General features: G+C 34.7%; 1 protein-coding gene across 1 annotated transcript in view; it reads right to left on the reverse strand.

Annotated features, from left to right (window-relative positions):
• Positions 1 to 9389: 9389 nt before the first annotated feature.
• The window catches only part of LOC149416458 (uncharacterized), a 38187-nt gene continuing 29708 nt past the window's right edge, over positions 9390 to 17868 (reverse strand). The window contains exon 12 of the mRNA XM_089641698.1: positions 9390 to 17536. Within this exon, the coding sequence (XP_089497824.1) occupies positions 14255 to 17536 (3282 nt within the window). The 3' untranslated portion in view covers positions 9390 to 14254. The remainder of the gene's footprint in view (positions 17537 to 17868) is intronic.

Below are 17868 nucleotides of genomic sequence, written 5' to 3' on the forward strand. Positions count from 1 at the left end.
CTCGTTCGTATCTCCCTCAAGACGTGTCGGTTCCAGCTGGCTGCCCGATTGGTACTGAACTCGCCGCTCACGAAATTCTGTCTCGAGCTCCCTTCTAGAAGGCGGCATAAAGCATGCGTCACATAAACAACTGAGAGGTCTTGTCAGTTGTTAGGAAATTAGTGGCAGGGCAATATTGAACTGCTACAAGGTCACCCAAAATAGCGAGATAGGTGAGGTTTGTCCAGGGTGACATCTCCGGCCGGACTCGCCTTACGCCGCAGTGGGAGGGATGGATTCATACGCCAGTCACTCCTGGACACATTGATCCCTAGATTCCTACTCACCCTTCATACCTTTTTCCTAAGATATATTATCTTTGTTAGGTTAGTTAACCGTTAAAGCTAATTTGTTGGGTTTTGGGAACAAACAGATATTACCCGTAGTCATTTGTTAGTTTTTTGAAGAGCTCATATGTTCTCATAGAAATCATTGTTTCTCCCTCACTGTCGTAGTTAGCAATATGAACTAAACAATGTTAAAAAGAGAAAACACCAAGCTTTATATTCAAATAAATAATTTTTTTCTTACTTATATTATACAGGGTGTATCAGCACGTACCCGACAAACTTTAACCAGCTATTCCTTAGCACATTTGGAGTAAAAAATGTTATGGCCACTTTACTGTCCGGTAACATTTTTTTTTAATCAAAAAATTTACTGTTCATATTTTCACCACATGTCACCAATGTTTTTTCCTTTGTAAAAGTTTGAAAACCCATCTGGCAATATTTTATTCGAGTTTCGTTGAATAATGTACGTACGTACCTACATTTGGGCGCTTTTACAATCACAACGAAATGGCATGGCACCATTTGTCTCATTTTTAACTATTATTATTATTATTTTTTTTGGTTTTAGGCATTTCACCCTGAAAAGAGTGCTTTGTGCCGGTAACAGTTAAAAATAACAATTTAATCATTGGACTCATTTAGATCGCTAAAACAAATTAAATGTTGAATTCATTCAGGTTAATAAACTTACATAAAGCTGTATGAACACGAGAATTGTTAAGAGATAAAAGGTATGAAATGTTAAGGGGGGACTGGTGTGTGATTTTAATAAGACGGCGGTATATGTTCTTGAAAGATGAATGATTTTTACAGTTAAAGAAAACGTGGTCGAGGGTTTCCTCTTCCACACCGCACTGGCAGACCGGATCATCCAAAACTCTAATTCTAGCCAAGTGGGATGCAATTGAACAGTGACCAATTCTCATTCTCGAAATACATGAAATGAATCGTTTTGACAGTTTTTTACCGTGAAACCATGGCTTAGCAGGGATATGGTTTTGAATTCCAGCATAGAAAGATCCAGTTATTATTTTGGAGACTGCCCAATTTTCTTCCCAGGCACGAGTCATGTTGGATTTACTATTATTATTTAGTGTGTATGAAAGAGCGAGGGTGCTTTTTGACACACTTGCTAATAACAGCTGTTGAACACGAGAAACAATGCCAACGACAGTGACGGAGTATGGATTTTTTTTCTTTCTTGTATTGAAAAAATTAATTTTAAAAAAATGTCACCGGCAGAAAAAGTGTCCATAACATTTTTTACTCCAAATTTGCTAAAGAATAGCTGGTTAAATTTAGTCAGGTACGTGCCGATAGGTGACCGGATAAATCATCAAAATGATAATTCATTTTGATGATTTATCCGTCATCACATCTTTAAAAAGTTATTTTGGTCATTTTGAATACATGTAGGATAACAAAAGATTTTTTAAATATTTATGTTGAGGGATCAGTAGGATTTATAGGCCCTGTTAGAAGTTCTACCGAGCCGAACCCTCTGATATGAAAATATCTGGAGTCGGTGAATTATTTTCCCATTTGATCTCTGGTGAGTTGACGTGTTGTTCTTGTATTGTTTTGTATTTATTTTGCTTATACACGGTGTCCGGAAACTCGTAGTACAAGCGGGAAACTGGAGAATCTACACCACATGGGGAACCCAAAAAAACATAAAGTTTTTTGATTTGAGCATTTTCAAAAAAAAAAAAAAAAAAACCAAAAAAAAATATTTTTCGGCTATTTTAGGGTTAAAGTTTTTTCTGGTGCTTAGGGTTGAATAACAGATGTTTTAACCCTGCAGAGCAGAAATATTTTATGATTAAACCGGGTTAAATGAAGGGTGATTTCAAAATAATGCTTCAAATCCGAGTTTCTTCATTTGTTTTACTTTCAAATAGTTTTAATTAGTTGGGTACTTTGATCTTCAGTAATAATTTATAAGAATTTGATTAAAAAAAAAAAAAAAAAAAAAAAAAAAAATCAACTTCAAACTCGATTTACTCGATAACGAAAGCTCAAATAAAAAAAATATATACTACAAAATCGACTCCAAATGTGATGTAGATTCACCAGTTTCTCGCTTGTACTACGAGTTTCCGGACACCCTGTATAATGCACTTACATAATGTTGATTGACTAGATGATCATTTGTGGAAAAGTGAGTGGAAGGGTTAAGTTTTTCCTTTGGGGAAGATTTAACCCGGACAACTAAATCGGAAGTTAAAATAAAAAAAAGTCATGGAAAGTGATGAAACAAAAACTTTATTAACTGGGTTAAGCAGGTTAGGTTAGGTTTAAATTTTTTTTTTCATCGATTCTAATGACTTTATTGTCACTGTGTTGAATTATCATGGAACTGTGCCGATACATCCTGTATAGATGTAATATGATGTAAAAACATACTTAAAACAGCACCGTCTGTTCAATGTAAAAACAAAATGCGCTATTGTATCTCTATCTGCACAGACAGACTGAGCTACAGCAACGCGTGGCGGGGTACAGCTAGTTGTTTACAAAAATAATTGATAAAAAATTCACAAAATTGCGGTCAGAACTTTTCGTTTCATAAAAGTGTACATTTTAATTATCCTGTGGTTAACTTCTAGATTTGAATATAAAGCGTGGTGTTTTCTCTTTCTAACAGCGTTTAGATCATAGTTCTCAACATGACGGTAAGGGAGATACGATTTCTATGCGACATGTTGATATAAAATAATGTATATAAAAATTCTCCTTACTAATAAAAATGTTTTAATTTTTACAATATTTGTAAAACAGTTGCGTAAAATTTAAAACACGTTTATTAGTAAGGTTATCACGTTATATTTGTGCACGTTCCAGAATGGTAGATGGTCTCATTATAGCCCTGGTGAAAGACTTCCATTCAGAATTGAAGTGGCTTTAGCCATGTATCGTGACCAGATCTGAATAGCCGGATACTTACCAACCTTCCTCTACACATCTCCGTCCCTTCAATCTCGCAACATTTAAAGGTCATTTCATAAAAAAATAATATTTCTATTAATAGATTATTTAAAAATATATATTTTTTGGTTTGACTGAGGATTGAACAATCCTCCCCAGGGATTGGCTTAAATGAGTTGACCACGCTATCCTAATTAGTACTGACATTTATTTAGTAAATTTTTATAATTCTTGACATGCCAAGATGCCAAACAAAACGTCAGTAATCAAGTGCGTCTTCCGACGACCCCATGCATTTTTCTGTCTTATGGGCTTTTAAACTATAGAAATCCCAATTATTAATGGTAACTTATGTATTTGCGCAGGAAAACGTAAAATACTAAAATGATATGTCAAGTATTTAAGCTAATATAAGGAGAATAGTCATTTTGGGTACTACCTATTCCTTCACTTGGCTGCGATAGATAATGTCATCCAATTTCAGAAAAATGCACGTGTGCACGAGTGCCACGAAAAGTTGATACATAGAATGCATTATCATCAACAACGAATCTATCTGTTGAGTTTCAGCTCTATCAGATGTCGCTAAGCGGGTTAACACTTCCTAATTCCATTACATTAATTAATTAATTTATTTATTCAACGAAAAACAATATCGAAATTAAAATTCTCCAGTCTTTTAAAAGAAATATCAACTTAACCTCAGTCACTAATCTTCCTAATAAACCTGAGCGATTTTTAGCATTTTATGGCGAGTTGGCAAAAACATTTTTTAAATTTATTTATTCAAACGCCAAATAATGGCTTTTACAATACAGTGATGATCGAATTACAAGCGTACAGTGGTAAACAGGATAATAATAGCAATAAATTATAGAACAATTAATGTGTACCCAAAAACACTATTGCAAGTGATGCAGTTATTAATATAAGTGCTGTAAGACAATGCATAATTCAAAAGAAATATATACCAGTGTAACGATAGTAGAACTAATTTATACTAGGCTTGTTTAAGACCTGTCTTAAGGCGAAGTATGAGGTGTCTATGATAATGAGTAATCTATGTCTATGAGCAATATGGACAATAGAAACCAAGTAGATGTAATCTACACTGATTACTCTAAGGCCTTCGATAAAGTAAACCATTTCATTTTAATTAAAAAATTAAGTCAAATAGGCATCCATGGTGATTTACTCCGGTGGCTCACTTCATACCTTCGGAGCAGACTTCAATGTGTATCAGTTGCGGGAACTAAGTCCAGTTTCTTTTCCGTGCCCTCCGGTGTACCTCAAGGTTCTCATTTAGGGCCATTATTATTTAATGTGTATATTTATGATATTCACAAATGTTTTTTACATGCCAATTACCTAGCATATGCAGACGATAAAAAAATCTACTTAGTTATCAAATCAATCGAAGATTGCATTAAACTTCAAGAGGATCTCAATTGTCTTTTTAACTACTGTGAATCAAATAAACTTGTAGTAAATACCTCAAAGTGCAATAAATTATCATTTACACGTAACAAAAATAAAATTTCCTTTGATTATACATTAAACGGGACACAAATCAAAGAAGTAGATTCTATCAGAGACCTTGGGGTAATACTGGATGTGAAATTAAACTTCATTCAACACACTGATGCAATCATCAACAAAGCCAACAAAATGCTAGGATTTATAATACGTTTAACGAAACCTTTCCGCAACCTTAAGACTCTATATTCCCTTTACACAGCGTTCATCCGTCCCCACCTAGAACACTGCACACCGATCTGGACTCCTTTTTACCAAGCCCACATTGAAAGAATCGAAAGAATTCAAAAAAAATTTTTTAAACACATTAATTATAAACAAAACTTACATTTCTCAAATTACGCCGATTCTATTAATTACCACAACTTCAACTCACTTCATACACGACGTTTGGTTTTTGACCAAATTTTATTATTTAAAATTCTTAACAATGGCCTCGACTCACCAGAGCTAATGAATTTAATAAATATTCATATTCCAACAAGATCAACACGGCAATCCCATTTGTTTCATTTACCTACATGTAGAACTAACTTTAGAAAAAATTCACCAATTCCACGTATATGTGCCCAATATAATACTAAATTTCAAAACATAGATATTTTTAGCAATACACTTCACAAATATCGATTAGAAGTAACTCGTACGATCGAAAATTAATACTATTGTATGGAATGTATCCAGAGCATCTCCTATCCTCATCCTAAATTCCTATTCCTCCCCTCCTCACCTAAAATATATATATTTTTTTTTTATGCAATAAAACTCCATCTCCAATCAATATTAATATAGGAGACTTTTTTGGCTTGACTGTTTTTAACATGTATATATTTATATTTGTATTTTATGTATAAGCTGTTTGTCTCTTACCTTTACCAATAAATAAATAAATAAATAATAGTCAGTAGTGAGTTTATTGTTACCCACAAAATTAATTGTAATTGGATTAGCTGAGCAGGCATCGCAACTTTGTCAGCGATACAATTTATTTATTTATATTTTATATGCATATTTACAGAATAAAAAAATTCCAATAACAAAGATACATTATACAATCATAATTGCCTAATTAGCGATTTAAATATAATAATGCTCAGGTGGAAAATGTCGATGTCAGAGGCTAGTGAGTTTAGAAGGTAAGTTAGTCCTACATCTCGGAAGAATGAATGGTTTGTGTCTACGCGCAAGAGCGAAGTTATCAGGGAAGTAAAATAAAATTTTATTCAAAATTTGTGGATTGTTGATGTGACCGTTCAACAAGTTATAGGCCATCATCAGCAACGCAGCTTTCCGCCTGTTGACAAGACTATCGATACCTAGCATTCCGGAAAGGAAGGCAGATGGGTATAAATAGGGATAGTACCCGAAGTCTCTAAGATAAAGATAACGTAGAAACTTCTTTTGTACTTTCTCTACCATTGAAGTGTACGTTGCATTTATACTTATGGATAAGAAATAATACATATATCAGCTAAGACTATAAGATATCTGAAGTAAATAGTTTAGATGTAGTAAAATATGATATAGGAGTCATGCAGAAGAATATTATCATTCCTGACATTGATTATTGTGATTGAGGTATGTTATTATAGCCGTCTTATAACTATATTCCGTGCAGTTGAACACATCTACTACTATTTTGAGCGATGATCGCTTGCCATAATGTGCCAAATTTATGGAACCTAAAAATATGGGATAGACGGCGAAATCTAGGCGGATTCGTTGATTTTAAACAAAGATATTAGAAGAACGAGATGTGCTATGAGTAGTTCATACTGTGTGGAATTGTTTTGCCCGGTGTCGCCGGTTTTGTTCACCAATACTACTGCACACCTTCGCTTACGCTAAGGTATCCGCACTAATACATAGAACAGATTTCTGTGCGTACACGTCCCGATAGTATTCAAAGTACCCTAATTAGGTAGTACTCCACCTACGGTCCGGCGGCCAACATAGCATATCTCGTTCTTCTAATATCTTTGATTTTAAACCACAGTTTCAAAAGTAGTTCGTATGTTTCCGTATTAACAATAATAAAATAATATTGTTAATATATGTTAAAACCAATCGAGTGGATACATGTATTATCAGCAGTTATGATGTTGAAATAGCAAGTGGGTAGTTAGGGTCCTCTGCGTGAAAAGTCGTAAACTTTTCAATAAAGGTGTTTTCATCTGAAGTGACTAGCTGTAAATATGTTTTTCTTTATAACTAACCATCACGCCTTTTCCCCGCAGGGGTAGGCAGAGAGGACGGACCGCCAAACAACTCGGTCACACCACACACTTCTTGCCTCATTCACATTCATACATACTCTTTTATTATTCTGACTCTTGACATGGCCCGACTCAAGTATCTGATTCACTTGGTCGCACCATGTCTTCATCGGGCGTCCCCGACTTCTGCTACCATTCACATTTGCATTGTATATTCTCCTTACACTCCTTTCTTCGCTCATTTGCTCTACATGCCCAAACCATCTAAGCGTCCTTTTCTTGATCTTACTCATTACGCTTACATCAGCCTTGCACTCTTTGCAGATATCCACATTCCTTACACAATCAAACATGGTTTTACCACAAATACGCCTCAGGGATCTCATTTCAACAGCATTCAATCTACTTTCTTTGCCAGTTCCATGCCTCACTTCATTACATCAGCGTAGGTACCAGCACTCCATTGTGGACTGCTAGCTTTGCTTCTTTGAACAATTTTTTGTTAGCGCCAACTGCGTTCAGTCCTCCATTAATGGAGTTACCTGCATTTACCCTACTTTCAATATCTCTGTCTGTTTGTAAATAATAAAATTAGATAAAGCCTAGGACGTCTTATATTGTACAGCTCCCTTGAGGTGATTTTTCACAAAAATGGCGCTATACAAATTATCATCATTATTTTTGGCTTCGGACAGGTGGGATTATCGTGCGGTATTCACATGAAAAAGAGTTAAATAACAACAAAAATGCAATACGTGTTTATCTGTTCAAATTTTTATTTTACAGAAAAATAGGAGTATCTTTAAAAATATATATTATATGCAAAACAGTTAATAGAACAAAATAGTATAAAACAATAATAATGAGCTTAATCGTTTTCTTGTGTTTTTTTATTTATATAGAAATAGTGTGTACACACATCGATGTTCAAATTGATAGACCAGCCAATCAGGGAAAGAAGAACAAACCAAGCGCGCAAGAGCGAAGGGGGCGTGACCGTTTCCCTTTCTGTGATTCGTCGATAGATGAATCTGACATTAAGCAAGAAACTCGCATTGTAATATCATTAATAGTCCTTTTTACAAATTGCTGGTTGCCTGAAAAACTTGACTGCAAATCTGAGAAACTCTTGCAAGTTCGGGCTTGTTTCCAAAATTTAATATTTCGTTATTTTACAAGTGTGTTTTAATTTACCCACCTCACTCATTTTTGCAAAAATCAAAGCATTCTCAAACCCTCGTGGTGACATAAATATGATTACATGAAATGATTCAAAACTTTCATGTCAGGCAAGTCTATCGATTTGGGTGTTTATGGTATACAGTGTCCGGAAAGCAATGGTACAAGCAGGAAATTTGTGAATCTACATCAAATTTGGAATAGATTTTGTGATATAACAATTTTTATTTGTGTTTTTTATTTTCGAATTGATCGAGTCTAAAGTTAGAATTTAATTAAAAAAATATATTTTTGGGTTCTCTATGTGATGTATTATTTACCATTTTTCCACTTTTACTACGAGTTTCCAGACACAGCACTCCAAATGTTGTTATTCCACTTAAGAAAAGAAAATTTATAAAAAAACATAATTTTTTGAACACACTACAAAAACTTTTCAAATATTCAAATTCGACGATCGTATATACTTGTCTCTTTCTCACTAATAACTATAAGATAAAATACTGTTTCTCAGTGATATTTAGCTAAGACTTCACTGTCAGAAGTGTATACAATATATGCACCGATACACATACACAGTGAAACTCTTTCAAGAAGTTTTCCAAGGGATTAGACAAAAAAAAACTTTGTGAGATCCAAATTTGGCAATTTTTAAAAGATTTTTTTTCTTGTATTGAACATAGTTTTAATTTTCACAGGTAAAATGAATTAAAAATATGTTATTGTTTCCAGCTACAAAAACATCAATACTTTCATATTTCTTCAATCATAGCAAACACAAAAATGTGGAGCAACAACAAAACTGTACATTTTATGACTGTTGAAAAAAGGTTAATTTCGTGTTGTGACAGTAGTTTCTAGTTTCGGTTTATGATGGGTTTTACTGCCCAACTAAAAGGGGACAATTTATTATTGTTTTCGTTCGTGATGGATTCACTGCCAAACATTTAAAACTTCTTAAGCGGGAAGCAGTTTTAGCTAAAAACATTTTTTTGTACAGAATTTCAAAGGACCGAGAATAAAACTTCTTAAGCTCGGTCCAGACATGTTCTTTTGTCCGTACCGTACCTCCGTTTCGTACCAGCGTCGCGATCAAGAACGCTAGTTTGGACGCCCGTTCGGTACGGTACGGTGGTACGGCATCTCGATACGGATAGAGGTACGCTCCGATCCATCGCGAGTCGGTTTTTCGGCCCGTTCAAAGGCGATACGGTACGGGTCTGCGCCAGTCTGGACGTGTTCGCGGCGTCTTACATCTTTCTCTGTTTTTGAACAATTCTAACTCCCACCAACGTCGCCTTTTTTGTTTTTTTTTCGTTATATTATTGTGAATAACAATGAAGGACGCGCAAGCAATCGTCAAATTCTCAAACACTTCCGCAGTCGACGACATGGTGGGAGGAAATGGACACGCGATGATCGCAGCGACGTTACGGAGATACGGGCTCTTGATCGCGACGCGGATACGAAACGGAGGTACGGTACGGACAAAAGATGATGCGTCCAGAGTTTTTGGATCGCGACGCTGGTACGAAACGGAGGTACGGTACGGACAAAAGAACATGTCTGGACCCAGCTTTAAGAGTGAAAACTTTTTAAGTGGGAACTTCTTAAGAGAGTTTCACTGTACTTCCCTTTTCGAATATTCATATTCCTTTCTCGCTAGTAACAAACATTAAACAGGAGAAAGCGAGACAAAATGCTGCAGGAAATGAATAATAAGGCACCGATACACACAATTCTAATTATGTGTTGTTCGTCTCAACTCTAATAATTGCACGACATATAAATATAACATGAAACATAAAATTATACAAGCTCTGGTCGCCAAAAACAAAAACTCTTATACAGTACAAGAACTTAAGGCGATGCACTACGTCGTGTAATATTTTAAATCGAGCCGCTATCAATAACACCCCTTACGTAGGTGGCGATAAGGTTTAAATTCCCGCTTAACACCATCCGCCTGTTTTGATTTATGCAAAAGAAAAAAACATGGCCAAAAAGTGCCTTTTATTTTATTTTGTGGATGTTCAGGCATAAATATTTAATTTTTTTCCCATCATTTTATAAATAACTTAATTTGCCAGATTATACAATAAAATCATAACCGAAAATGGGTTCGTAAGTAGGAGATTTTGAAATTTAAAGCAGTTTTCATAGGCCTTATACATTATTTTTTTCTGGGCTTATAAAAAGACTTATATAAAAAAATACTCGATTATTTCAAAGGCCAAGATGTATTCTACTCGCAGTATTTAATTAAAGCATCTGAAACATTTCTAGGCGACCAAATTTTCAAACCAAAAACACTGAACAAAAAAACATAATTTTGCATTACTACGTATGGCATCGCCTTAACATATTATTTTGAAATAACATAACTTTTTATATTGTCAAACACTGAAGATATTCAAACCAAAAGAAATGTATTTTAATGTCCGCTGGTCCAAATTAAGGTCGATAAATTGATCCCTTTTGCGGAAAAACAGCGTTATGCGATAAGGGAGATCTGCGATATTGGCTGTTAAACATTTCGTTTGACTGCAGTGACTAAATACACATTGAAAGTCTAATTAATTTATATGTAATAAGATATTTTAATTAACAAACAACATGTTTTATGTATTCTAATCGATTCATTCATAAGTTTTGAGTAAAAGAAAAAAAATTATATCGCCATTTTTCCAAATTCTAGATGTTGGGAATAATCTGTAAATAGTATAAAACAAAATCGCTATCCGCTTGTTTGTTTGTGCGCTTAGTTCTTCTAAACTAAAAAACGGATTTTGATATGGTTTTCACTATCATTTAGAGAAATTCTTCCCCAAGGTTTATATATATAATACACGCATATTATACTTATAGAAAGTAGAGAAAAGTCTATGTTTTGTAAACAAGTTGTAAAAAAATAATATTTTCGGGAACTTACATAATTGCTAACGCTGGCTAAACCTTATGAGATTCATCAAATTAATGTACTACGGAATTATATATCTTAAAAAGGTCTACAGAAAGTCAGTGATGGCGTATATCTATCTCTTAAGGATAACTCCAAGCAACAAAGTTAGTATTAATAATAACACAAAGCAGAAATTAAACTTTATCAATATAAATAATGACAAATATGTCTAGCGCCGATAGCACAAACCGTCAGTTTTAATTGAGTAAAGACACATTACGCAAAACACATAATTTGGACGTGGCCTATACGGATTGTAAGTTGAGGTGCGACGCTACTACATAATAATCTTCCTCAGGAGAGGGGGTCAGATCAACTGGGGAACTGCCGCGTAATATCATTTCTTTGTATGGGATCTGTCACTTTGACAGATGACAGCCGGGTCATTGTATATTAGAATTGATTGTAAATGTCGCATAATTTTCAAATATAGCCTGGCTAGCAGATCACGGCGCATCATCGTCGCCACTTCCACACTTATAGCACAAAATCTGTCAGGTCTGTATGGGATTGCATGGTGAGCAATGTGGAGTTATATAAAACGCTTTGAACTAACTAACCATCACGCCATTTCCCCGCAGGGGTAGGCAGAGAGGACGGACTGCCAAGTTTCTTATAGCGTAATCTGTCACCCCCTTAATGGTTGACTTGTGTCTGTATATTTGCAACCGTCTGTCACCGCAGGCCTTATAATCTGTGATTTAGATTTTAAAATGATTTTTGCAGTAAGTAGTTGCGATAATGGTGCGTAATTTGAATAGATCTGCACAAAAAAAAAACATTATTTCGATAACGCTTTTTTCCCGCTTAAGGGTTCAATTTTTCAAATAAAAAAAAATCTTTTAAATCAGTTCAATATATATTAAAAACACACTTCTAGGTAAGCTGTTCAACCAGAAAAAGAGATTTTTTTTCCATCAGTAAATTCAGAATTTTAATCTCAAGTAGAATAAAAAGTATAATAAAATAAGACAACTTATGCAGTTCTTTCATAGGCGTACGCAAGTATCCCATACTCGTGTCGTGTATTCACGTCGCAAAAAACTTATCGTGCATCCGTACACTTCGCTACTGAAACAAGACCCGCGTCCCCATAAATCATCGTTGAATTTTCAAAACGTCAAAACTAGAATTAAAAATACAAATTTCGGCTGTGCTTCTGTCTGTAACTCCAGTTCAATGATCTCTAGAACTTTTGTTTTATATTTAATTTTCATTTTCAAAATTGGAAGCATTCGTTTGAAGAATTCAATAAAGTATCTGCATATAATATATTTTATAAAATCATTTTAAAAATTGATTCCACATTTTTTACTTTCAATTAGTCCAAATTGACCTTCAACGCTCACTTATACTGGCGTGATAACGTGGAACATATTTCAACGAGATATTAGTAGGCGATAGCGCCTCTGCGACTACCTTGTAATTTTTCACTGTCAAGTCTGCACCAGTGCTTTCATAAACTCACTCACAAACAAACAGTTGCTGCAGCTGTCATATTTATATCTAGCATTAATCTAAATTACACGCATTGTCTGACACGAGTGACTCCAGGATTAAAGTCTTGACAACATCTTGAGTGGGAACAACCTCTGGCGTCGCAGACGAGTTTAAAACGTGTCAGTAACATGTGCCTGTCTACGTATCGGAACTTAGCGTATCCCTATGGAAGAACGTTATTACATTGTGACAAATATTTGCTTTACATGGCAACACTGAGGTAACTTGAAGAAAGCACCATGTTCCAAGAGCAATTTTTCACATTATGTGTACACAGTGTTCAGACACTTTTTAAATTACTTAACCTTCCAGCGGGCGCGCTGTCGCAAAATTTACTACAAATGAGCAGAGATGTGCTTTATTTCAAATGGAAATGCAAAATGGGTATTTTTCATTTTGCATTTTAAATGCTTTTCTCAATGCATTTTCCATTTTAAATGCTTTTTTGCAACATTCTTCCTACTATCTCCACTCATCTTCTTTTCATAAGCCCCAAATATCAGTCGGTCCTCAACCTCGCTATGAGAGATAATTTACATTTGTCAAGTTGCTCCCTGGTAGGAGCCCTGGCAATTGAGTAATACCATTACAAAAAATACTGAACATGGCCATGACGCTGTAATATTAAATGTTAGATAGCAGTTTCTATGTTTTTACGTTGGCAACATTAGTCCCGCGCAAATTTTTTGTGGTTTCATAATCTGTAGTCGTGGTGTTTTTGGATTTACCATCATGTAATATGTTTGTTCTACATTGATGTCCATTATTAAATGACAAAATTGTTTAAAAATTCTATAATTATTTTGATTGTTTGACTGAGAAACCATTTTGCATTTTCAATGCATTTTGAAAAGCTTTTCTAAAAACCATTTTGCATTTTCAAATGGAAAAGTTTTGACCCATTTTCATTTTGCATTTCAAATGGTTTTGGGTACCCATTTTGCACATCTCTGCAAATGAGCCTTATCGCTTCCCCCATTAGTCGCAAGTATCGAACCCCGACCTATTCGAGGGTCAGTGTCTATCTAAACAACAGACATTACCGGGTGTGCTTAAAGTTTTTGTTATTCATTGATATTTGGAAATTTCAGTTGAACGTAAATTTTACGACACGCGCCCTGAAGTGTAATCGTATTAAATCAACTACTACTTTTTTCTATTTATTTCTCATTTAAGCAATACAGCAATTCCCTAACATTTATATAAAAAAAAACACCATTTACATAGAGAAAACTCAAGGAAATTACCCGCTGGAAGGTTGATAAAAGATAATTGTTTGAAAGGGTATTTTAAAAGAATTATTTAAAAGAAGTTTAATAAAAATGGTCATAAACACAATAAAGAAATACTAAAATTAAGACAAAACGTTAAAAAAAAAAAGAATTATGTTTTTTTTTTCCGTCTAATTCAGGAGTCAATCATAACCTGAACATTTGAATCGATTTTAAATAATATTGTTCTAATATCGGTGTTGCCACAGAAGTGGTTCCAATTTTTACATTTAATACCCAAACTTTCTACATATTCACATAAAAATATGTATTCCTTCTATTTGAATTTCACAATAACATCACAAAGTTGACCGTCCATTTTTCTATTTTTTACCGCTTCGTAACAGACGTAATTTTCCAAAAATCTCGTCTGAAACTCCGTTGCGAAAAAGATGGCGATTCATTTGCTGACGTTATCGAATTGAATGTGGATACCGTGCTATTTGCTACGAAATCAGAATTTTTGTTTTTTTTTTGCTTCCCATCACTTTCGCTCATCAAACTGTCGTGATTTTTAAACTTTTGACGCTTGCGTTTACGCTTTTTAGACACATTAACAATCACACAATCTTCATCCAACGGGTTAGGTTTTTTATTAGCGTCGACACCTTTCTCTTTCGTGTTCACAGAATCATTTACAAAAACACAATCTTGATCTGACGTTGAACCTTTTTTGTTTGCATCAAGATCTTTGATTGATACATCACTCTCAGAATCTTTACATGTGAATAAATTGTATCTTTTAACGGTGTCAACGTTAATAGAATCGTTGCGCATTTGTTTGTTTACCGAATCGTCTGTTAATGTATCATTTGATGTGTTCGGTAGATCGTTCAGTTCAATTATTTCCTCGACGTATGGAGTTTCCAACTTGATAACACGTTTGGCGTGACGTCGTACATTTAAGACATTCCCGTGAACGGAGAAGCTAGAATTTGTACTGTAACCAATTTTTGAATCATTATACTTTTTACTGAGAGGCGAATTTGAAAAATCGTTTTCTGAATTATTCAAAGATTTGTCTTTATTATCACTCAAATCTATGGTGTCACATACCAATTTTCCTACAGTCTTTTTGATTAAATCGTCTATTGAAATTTCAAAATTTGCATCGTTCTTATGTACATCGGTATTCTCTGTCAGAATTTTATTAGTTTCATCGGAAGTTGGTGCGATTTCTTCATCATCATTGTCTTCAAGAATTAAAATGCATTCATCGTTATTTTCACCAACAAGAGACACAATTTCATTGTGTGCGTTGTTGATTTCAGTTATTTCGTTATAAGATGTATCGGAGTCATAGAGTAAAGACACAATTTCATCGTTTGGGTCGTCTAACAATGACGCAACGTTACTTATTTTATTAGTCTTTTCGTGTGAAGATACTTCAGATAGATTATCACTTTTTGGTAATGAGCTGGAAAATACAGTATCATTTATTTCATCGATGTTATGCATCTCTGCATCATTTATTTCATCGACGTTATGTATTTCTGTCTCATTAGGCATATCATTTATTTTATCAATATTATGCATTTGCGCATCTTTGGACAGATCATTTATTTCATCGACGTTGTGTATTTCTGTTTCTTTAGGCAGATCATTTATTTCATCGATGTTATGCATCTCTGCATCTTTGGAGAGATCATTTATTTCATTGAGGTTATGTATTTCTGTCTCTTTAGGCAGATCATTTATTTCATCGATGTTATGTTCTTCTGTACCTTTATTAAGATCCTTTACTTCATCGATGTTATGCATCTCTGCATCTTTAGGCAGATCATTTATTTCATCGATGTTATGTTCTTCTGTACCTTTATTAAGATCCTTTATTTCATCGACGGTACGCAAATCTGCATTTTTAGAATGGTTGCTATATTGCTTTACCGGCACGGTTACATCATCGTCAATGAAACATTCCTCACTACCGCTAGATTCATTGATGAAGTGGCACGTCTCACCGAATATCTTAGATCCATTGATGAATTCATCGACATCCACATTCTGCAATGGTTCTGATACGTCCGGTACAGTAATTAAATTGAATTTTTGAGCAAATATTATTTCTTCGATTGAATCAGTTCTGCTAACGGGGAGGTCACAAGTCACATTTAAGGCGGCGTCATTTTTGTAATCTGAACCAACTTTCACGCCTTGTTCACGCTTCGATTTTTTTTTTCCAATATCATTTACCGAGTCGCCTTGTTCACTCTTCGATCTCTTTTTTAAAATATCATTCACCGAGTCGCCTTCTTCACTCTTCGATCTCTTTTTTCCGCTGTCAATCACCAAATCACCTTGTTCTTCGTTCAATTGTTTATTTTCCCCAATTTCTAACACCAAATCACCCTTTTCACTCACTACATCAACATTATTTGCTAAATCACCTTTTTTACATCCCAAAAGGCGTTCTCCGCCACCTTTAATACCCGTATCATCACATTCTTTTTCAAATTTGGAAACATTGTTCTTTTTCAATTCGATTTTTGAACCATTTATAATGTTCAGATTACTAGTAGTGATTGGCAAGCTTTTTTGAACAACCTCTTTAGTAGGGACATTGTTAGGTGAAACCTTTTCAATGACTTCTTTATTAGAGACATTGTTAGGTGAAACCTTTTCAATGACTTCTTTATTAGAGACATTGTTAGGTGAAACCTTTTCAATGACTTCTTTATTAGAGACATTGTTAGGTGAAACCTTTTCAATGACTTCTTTATTAGAGACATTGTTAGGTGAAACCTTTTCAATGACTTCTTTATTAGAGACATTGTTAGGTGAAACCTTTTCAATGACTTCTTTATTACAGACATCGTTAGGTGAAACCTTTTCAATGACTTCTTTATCAGAGACATTGTTAGGTGAAACCTTTTCAATGACTTCTTTATCAGAGACATTGTTAGGTGAAACCTTTTCAATGACTTCTTTATTACAGACATCGTTAGGTGAAACTTTTTGAACAAATTTTTTGTAAGACAAATTGCTTCCTGAACTAAGACCATCATTCGCTATGACTGCTGCTATCACAGAGCTATTTTCTCGAGCTTTTTTAACCAGTTCGGATTTTACGCTACCGAATTTAAGATATCTTCCGTTAACAGGATTCCTTTCGCATAAACCTTTCTGTTTCACCACATTTTTTCTTTTTTTTTTAGTTCGATAATCGATAAGTGTTCGTGCCGCAAGAGACCTTTTGTACTTCTTGCGAGGCTTTCTCTCACCGGACATTCCCAGCAATTCTACGCAGTTATTTACGACAAATTCGTGAAAATCATTATCATGAACATCCAACTGATTGGCGAGGCTGTCAGAATTACCGTCCATTTTCTTAATGGGGTTTTTATGTGGATTTTCCATTTTAATATCAGCCAAACTTTTGTCCACTAGTTTTAAGGGACCTTTAGGAAATTTTTCATCAGGCTTTTTATCGTTTCTTTCTTGAGTACTAACGACGGCAGTAGGTTCTTTATTGACATTGATAGCATGAAAGTAAGACATTATGTTTGTTTGCCCCGTCTCGGCGGATTTCCGCTTTTCCTTGTCCCTCTTTTTGCATTTGTCGCCCGGGCATTTTGGTATGGGTACCGTGAACACACGTCTTGATGTTATTACCTGGAAATAAAAAAGAAATATTAACAATTTAACTAGTGAATTGGAGTCACAGATTTGATGGACTAGATCTCTGTAATAGAGCTGGGCAGATCAATCATTTTACACGACCTAGAAAGATTACGACCTTGATCGATCGAGACCTAGATCGATCACAACCCACTGGCAAAGTAATCGAGTACTTGAACATGTAGGAAAAATGACATAGATAGATCGATATGCAACCGCCGGTCGCATATCGATTAGTAGGCCGCCGTGTTAGTAGGTAGACCATAGATATATAAATTGTGTAGACCGGGTGTCTCGAAATTCAAGGCTGTCAACACCATCAGAGA

The sequence above is a fragment of the Hesperophylax consimilis genome, chromosome 17 (genome assembly GCF_061612785.1).
Source record: "Hesperophylax consimilis isolate HC1 chromosome 17, BYU_Hcon_1.0, whole genome shotgun sequence".
NCBI classification, from domain to species: Eukaryota; Metazoa; Arthropoda; class Insecta; order Trichoptera; family Limnephilidae; genus Hesperophylax; species Hesperophylax consimilis.